General features: G+C 33.0%; 1 protein-coding gene across 1 annotated transcript; it reads right to left on the bottom strand.

Moving 5' to 3' along the window:
• Positions 1-209: 209 nt before the first annotated feature.
• LOC111377734 lies at positions 210-6,493 on the bottom strand. Its single transcript, XM_023000862.1, has 9 exons — positions 6,161-6,493; positions 5,515-5,592; positions 5,079-5,429; positions 4,607-4,742; positions 4,292-4,454; positions 2,520-2,648; positions 2,193-2,387; positions 1,359-1,481; positions 210-487 (listed from the first exon to the last, which is right to left on the bottom strand). The coding sequence occupies exons 1-9, from the start codon at positions 6,327-6,329 to the stop codon at positions 395-397; spliced, it is 1,437 nt and encodes a 478-aa protein (XP_022856630.1). The 5' UTR covers positions 6,330-6,493; the 3' UTR covers positions 210-394.
• Between the last annotated feature and the right edge of the window lie 1,016 nt (positions 6,494-7,509).

Genomic DNA, 7,509 nt, shown 5'->3' with positions numbered 1-7,509 from the left:
AAAACAAAGTTAAACGAACACCAAAAAATAGAAAATTTCAACATTTTCTAGTGAAAAATTATACCAATCAAACACATTCTCAGTAAAATAAATTTTACGTAATTCAATTTCCTGAAATTCATTTTCTTTCCACCCAAATTACATTCTTGCAATCAAACGGACCAAACAGTCAATGAAGATACAAATTCTAGTAACCATTCAATGAAGAATTTGGGGTGAAAGAAATGAAAATTTCGCTTGATATATTTATATTTCAATAGAGCTGTACACTCAACTTCAACCATTCTGTACAACTGAACAGCAGGATTATATTAGAACTTGCCCGTGGGTAACACAAGATATACTTTCAGATGTATATAGAAAGTACATAGTGATCTTTATTTCCCGTTTTGACTCAGAAACCGAGTTGACAATATTTAGCGCAGTCAACTTCCTTCAATCTTGAGCAACAAATGATATGCTCTGGCAGATCTTCTGTCTTGTTTCCCTGCATCACATTACACCAAAAAACGTGAAATTGAGAAGTTTTTATGTGAGGGTTAAATCCACCAATGATCACTCAATTTATACTTAGTGTCACCACGTCCATCCAATTTGATATTATTTCATCATGGTCACTCAACTTTATACAAGTATCATCATGATCATTTAATTTGATTTTATTTTACTATGATCACTCAATTTCATATGACGTTTTACCATGACTATCCAATTTCATATAATGTCTCACTATGGTCACCCACCTTCTTTTCACTAATTTTAAAAGAAATAAAACAATAACTTTAACTTATATATTAAAAATAACTTAAAAAAATAAAATAAAACTTATTAAAAAAATGTTACTTAAAAAATAAAATAAAATATAACCTTAATTAAAAAAAAAAAAACATTTTAAAAATAAAATAAAAAATTATTTGAAAAAAATGTTACTTAGAGAAATAAAATAAAATAAAAAGTTATTTTAAAAAAAAGTTCCTAAAAAAATAAAATAAAACAAAAACTTATTTAAAAAACGTTTTTGGAATAAAATAAAAACTTATTTAAAAAACATTTTTTAAATTAAAAAAAACTTTTATTTTTATTTTTTAAATTTTATTTATTATATATATTGCAAAGTTACCATTTTAACCCTTTCAAAATTAGTGAAAAGAAGTTGAGTGGCCATGGTGAAATTTTTTTGAAATTGGGTGGCCATGGTGAAATAAAATCAAGTGAAAAATTATATGAAATTGGGTGGCCATGGTGAAATAAAATCAAATTGAGTGAACATGGTGACACTAAGGATAGAGTTGGGTGGCTATTGATGGATTTAACCCTTTGATGCGAACATTAGTTTTGATCAGGGCTCAAATAGCTACCTGAATTGTCAGACCAAAATCGAATACACAATGTTTAATTCTGTCTTGAAATGCTTCGAAACCTTTTCGAGCAATGTAACTAAATCTGTGGATATCCAAATCAATCTCGAAGTAGTTTCCTCCCTGCACAGATTTTAACAGACTAATTAAGTTGAAATGTTAAAATTTCTATCGTAAGCAATACAAGATCTCAGTCTAGAATTTAGTTGCCCCCTAGATGAGCTCATGTAAACATGGCCGAAAAGTGGTTCACCAGCATAAATGAAAACGGTCTAGAGAATGTACTTTGCTGCACTTAAATAGTAACGGATGAAAACCACACAAAGTCAAGGACTATATAGAACCAAATCATATTGTATACTTTTCTTTCAACCATGGATCGACCGCTAAGAAAGAGAGCCGGGTTGTTCGTATATCAATAAGGTCAACCTAATGTTTCTAGTTTTGGGGGGAGTGGGGAGGTATGAACACTAAGAAAGACAATACAAACCTTTATCACGTGAGATACATGGTAAAAAATTTCAGAAGAGCGAAAAAAAAAAAAAAAAAAAAATGGGAAAATCCTCTCCACAGAATGCCTAAAAAATACATGACATAATTCAGGTTTCCTGGATTTATTTATTTTTTGGTTTTGTTGCTTGAATGTAATTACTGATTTATCATCAGAGAGCAAACAGTTGAAGAATAACTATAGGATAACTCAACAAAAAATTTTCGTTTTAAATTTACCCCATTTCGAGATAAGTTAATGAACCATTCACTGATATGGGCATAACTATAGACAGAAACATTAAAAGGACCGCACCACACAAAGATTTTTCCGAGTAACTTTACCAAGTAAAACTCGTGCTGAGGGCGTGAAAGAATTGGCTTCTCATTGTAAGCATTCATCAGCTTCCTCTCAGCTGCACTTAATTGAAGATCCTCTACGTTCACAACTCTAGGCAGTATCTTTAATCTTTCCCTGAAGGGTGCATTAGCATCTATTGGAAAACCTTTAATCCTCTCTATTTCATTATCAATTATCCTCTGTTTTATAAAAACCAAGGAGTTAAAAAATTTATGCAACAATGAATAAACATTCGAGTGGAAAGAAACAACTAACAAAATTGTTACAGAATTTTAGATGTAATAGAAATAGTAGAAAAGCCATAATCTTACCCTGATGTTTTCTTGAAAGTGAAGAGGAAGAGCTTTTGAATAATTTTCATAAAGCTTGAAATAAATAACAAAATTCATTCCCTCTCCATCGTATTCGGTCTGGAAGATGGTGGCAGAGTAAAGTGGTATCTGATGCAGTAAAAAAGCAAACTTTTGTTATACATAAAAGACAAATAACTCAGCATTTTGATATATATACTCAGGATGGCATTTATATATGAAATTACATTTCATTCAGCTACAAAAAAGATCCAAGAAAGAGAATTAAACTAAGGGTCTGTTTAATTGCAAAGGTAGAAAAAACAAACAAATTCCATGTAAGTTGGAAAAGAAAAAACCACTAAAAGCATAGGAATTCGATTTTCGTGGAATTGGTAAAAAACATGCTTTAAGTGTTTGTACCTTGGAATTCAAACTCCATTTCTACTTTCGTATCAAACAACTAAAGTAGAAAACGAATTCCTCGGATGTGACATTTTCCATGGAATTCGTTGCAATCAAATGGGCCCTAATTTATAGAAAGCATAAATATACCTGAAGGTTTACAACAAGGATTGGAGGGACTTCTCCATATGCATCAATGGCAGGGAGTTCCACAAATCGAGCTATGTGAGGGATTTTGCGTGGAGATAAGAACACATCCACTCCAAACGGCTCAAATGCAGCGAGATTTGGAGCAAACTCTTTCTTTTTATCCCTGCCAAAACACAGTTTGTTACAGTAAAACGTACTATATAAGTTTACTAGCCGAAAGGTAATAAACTGATATTGAAGGGTATATGTCATGACATTTGGGTGCAGCTAATGAGTTATTTATGGAAGAGAGCAATGTTCAGAAGGACAACTCACCTAAGAAAATTTCGTCCACGTACTTTGAAGGTATTTGGCTCGATCTGTGACCAAGATTCAGACATTTTCTTCTCTAATGGGGAACGAGTTACTTGACAACCCGCTATGGGCCTTCCCACAATGGCCTTTGGAGATGCTGAACATAAAAACAGACACATAATCATTGATCGTTATTAAGTATTATTAAGAATAGCATTTTTTTCCCCTTTCTCGCTTACATATATGCCCCTGTTTGGACTCCATTTTATCCAAAATGCATTTTTCTCTTCCTCTTTTTAATCACACATTCTTCAATAAAATAATATTACACGTAAACCCAAAATTTTTTCTTCTTTTCTAACCACACATTCTTTTAAAAAAATCATTATTCCAAAATATGTTTTCCCCATAAACACATTATAATGGAGCCCAAACAGGGGCATAGTCACAATAACATTTAATCCAAATGCAAAGAGAAAAAACACACTTACGCAACATAGTATTTGGTTGTCTTTCTCTCCTTTTGAAAGAAGTAGTAAGAGACAGTTTTTTCCTTGTACTTGCTGATCTCGGGCTTTGCAATTTTCTCTTTTGGTCTAAGGACTCAGCACAAGCAAGACAAGGAAGCAGGGTATTCGATAGAAGTCCACAGTTGTGAGAAATTTCCATATCATCATTATTGCCAGCTCTTTCATCTCTGCATTGTTTCTCCAAATGAGCTGAATCCCTCGCCTCATTTTGGGGTTCATCAGAAATCAGCTGAAATTCCATACCATTATAATCTGCTATGTTCGAAAATCTTGGAGTAACACCAGTTGATATGGATCCAGCTTGTGAAACATCTGCAAATAGAATAAAATAAGGAACTCCATAATTAACACTACAATATATGTGAGCAAAAAACAGCAAAATATTCAAACTACTTGCCATCTTGAAAGCTATACCTGAAGGTTTACAACAAGGATTGGAGGGACTTCTCCATATGCATCAATGGCAGGGAGTTCCACAAATCGAGCTATGTGAGGGATTTTGCGTGGAGATAAGAATACATCCACTCCAAACGGCTCAAATGCAGCGAGATTTGGAGCAAACTCTTTCTTTTTATCCCTGCCAAAACACAGTTTGTTACAGTAAAACGTACTATATAAGTTTACTAGCCGAAAGGTAATAAACTGATATTGAAGGGTATATGTCATGACATTTGGGTGCAGCTAATGAGTTATTTATGGAAGAGAGCAATGTTCAGAAGGACAACTCACCTAAGAAAATTTCGTCCACGTACTTTGAAGGTATTTGGCTCGATCTGTGACCAAGATTCAGACATTTTCTTCTCTAATGGGGAACGAGTTACTTGACAACCCGCTATGGGCCTTCCCACAATGGCCTTTGGAGATGCTGAACATAAAAACAGACACATAATCATTGATTGTTATTAAGTATTATTAAGAATAGCATTTTTTTTTTCCCTTTCTCGCTTACATATATGCCCCTGTTTGGACTCCATTTTATCCAAAATGCATTTTTCTCTTCCTCTTTTTAATCACACATTCTTCAATAAAATAATATTACACGTAAACCCAAAATTTTTTCTTCTTTTCTAACCACACATTCTTTTAAAAAAATCATTATTCCAAAATATGTTTTCCCCATAAACACATTATAATGGAGCCCAAACAGGGGCATAGTCACAATAACATTTAATCCAAATGCAAAGAGAAAAAACACACTTACGCAACATAGTATTTGGTTGTCTTTCTCTCCTTTTGAAAGAAGTAGTAAGAGACAGTTTTTTCCTTGTACTTGCTGATCTCGGGCTTTGCAATTTTCTCTTTTGGTCTAAGGACTCAGCACAAGCAAGACAAGGAAGCAGGGTATTCGATAGAAGTCCACAGTTGTGAGAAATTTCCATATCATCATTATTGCCAGCTCTTTCATCTCTGCATTGTTTCTCCAAATGAGCTGAATCCCTCGCCTCATTTTGGGGTTCATCAGAAATCAGCTGAAATTCCATACCATTATAATCTGCTATGTTCGAAAATCTTGGAGTAACACCAGTTGATATGGATCCAGCTTGTGAAACATCTGCAAATAGAATAAAATAAGGAACTCCATAATTAACACTACAATATATGTGAGCAAAAAACAGCAAAATATTCAAACTACTTGCCATCTTGAAAGCTATAAAATTCGTCTTCACCATCAGAACCAAGAACCGAGTCCGGATCAAACCACGGCTCACCATTCCCTGTATAAACCATGGGGATTAATGAAAAATATACTAGATAAACAAACTAATATATACACGAGTAATGCCCATAATTTACAGGAACAATAAGCAGGAAATGAAGATGAATCTTAGAAAAATGTATGGCATCAATAATTTCTCAGAACTCCTAGAAATATGCTAGGAAGACGTCGATGTAAATAAATTAAAACACAAACATTATCTCTTCTTGGAGCAGTAAAACACATCGTAGTGATTATATGCCAATAAATGCATTAAACCAAAAATAAGTAGTGCAATATTTTACATAATGCGGTTTTACTGAAATAATCGAACTTGAAAAAAAAAAAAATAGGAATCTTAAAAAGAAAACATATGACAATAGAAGCTAAAAATCCCAAATTTATCTTTCTCTTTACAAAATCCCAAATTTCATGGGGGGAGAAAGAAAAAGAAAAAGACCTAGCAGATGCAAATGCATTAAAACGCATAAACATTATCCCTTCTTTAAGCAGTGCAATATTTTACGTAATGCTGTTTCAATTAAACAATTGAAACAACATATGAGAATCGAAGCTAAATCTGGTACCTTGAAATGAGGGATTGTTGTAAGCAAGATCCGCTGGGTTTTTAGAGGGTTCGACCCGATTGAGCTTGTAAGATGAATTATGGGATCTTTTCCCTCTTCTTCTTATCGGCTTCTTCAATTTGCTCTTCATTCCCACACATCCTTTAGGCTTCGATACACACGCCCCCATACTCAGAATCCAGTTAAGAAACAAAAGAATTCGAATTATAAGTGAAGAATCAAGAAACTAATTGATTCTTCGATTCTTCGAAACTAAAAAGTGGAATCGCTTGACTTCTAATCTATCATAAACTTGGAATTATTCATATTCCATAAGCACAATTACAAAGATTAGAATGATTGGTCACCGACAACGCTGTTGACTAGTACTCAGCAGCGTGCGCACTCTTCTTGCCAGTAGGGTCGGGTCGCGGTTTCGCGGGTAAACATTAAACCAACCAAACCTACATCTCACGCGCTAAAATAGGAGCCACGCTATGCTAGCGTTTGAGTTCCATTTTCCTCTGAAGCGCGTGTGAGAGTGGTACATTGCTTGGTTAAGTTGCTCCCACGATGTTGTTAATGAAAACAAGGGGCAAAATCGTCAAAAACAAAAATATAAGCTAATAAGATAATAATAATCTCCTAATTTTACGAGGTGTTTGATAAACATTTTTATGTAAAAATGCATTTTAGAATAGTAAATTGATGTGAAATGTGTGGTTGAGAAATAAGAAAAAGTTTTTGATTTACGTGTAATATTATTTTAATAAAGAATATGTGATTGAAAAGAAAAGAGAGAAAAATACATTTTGAAAAAAATAACTACCAAATGAGACTTTAATGAATCAGGTAGCAAGTTACTGTCTAAATGGTTGACACGTCACAATTTGTCAAACCTAGGGTTCCAACTAATTTTTGACAAAATAAAATAAAAGCATGTTGAACATTTCAACTTGAGATAATAAAAAAATACATGGAGGGCTTGCTTGGGAAGTTAAAAATGTTTTGGGAAAATAGAGGTTAAAATTAACAATCAATTTTAACAACATTTCATGATATTCGTAACTTTAACTTTTGAATTACACATTTCGTTAACTTTTCTAAAATTTGTTATTTTTTTAATAAAAAAACTTTAACAACCAACCACTAAATAAGGCAACTCACTGTTGAACAATGTCAAATTCAATTAAGTAGGGTCATACGTTTTATAATTGAAAAGCATTGGACAATATTAATGAAAAATAGTTCATCAATTAGTTGTTAGGTCTGTCAATATTATGAATAAAGCCACTTGTACAATGTGTTTGCACAATTTGATTGACAATAAGCGTGTTGATAAAATTCTGACCATTGATTTCAAAAACAAT

This window comes from Olea europaea, unplaced genomic scaffold, assembly GCF_002742605.1.
Source record: "Olea europaea var. sylvestris unplaced genomic scaffold, O_europaea_v1 scaffold1713, whole genome shotgun sequence".
NCBI classification, from domain to species: domain Eukaryota; kingdom Viridiplantae; phylum Streptophyta; class Magnoliopsida; order Lamiales; family Oleaceae; genus Olea; species Olea europaea.
This window is presented reverse-complemented; position numbering and strand designations above follow the sequence as displayed.

What these genes read in the sequence shown, in the direction of transcription:
- LOC111377734 (XM_023000862.1), bottom strand. Translation starts at nt 6,329, where the DNA reads ATGGGGGCGTGTGTATCGAAGCCTAAAGGATGTGTGGGAATGAAGAGC. An exon ending in ACAACCAAATACTATGTTGC is followed by an intron (nt 4,743 to 5,078) that starts GTAAGTGTGTTT and finishes TTTTATGTTCAG; the next exon opens with CATCTCCAAAGGCCATTGTG. An exon ending in CTCAGCACGAGTTTTACTTG is followed by an intron (nt 1,482 to 2,192) that starts GTAAAGTTACTC and finishes AAATCTGTGCAG; the next exon opens with GGAGGAAACTACTTCGAGAT.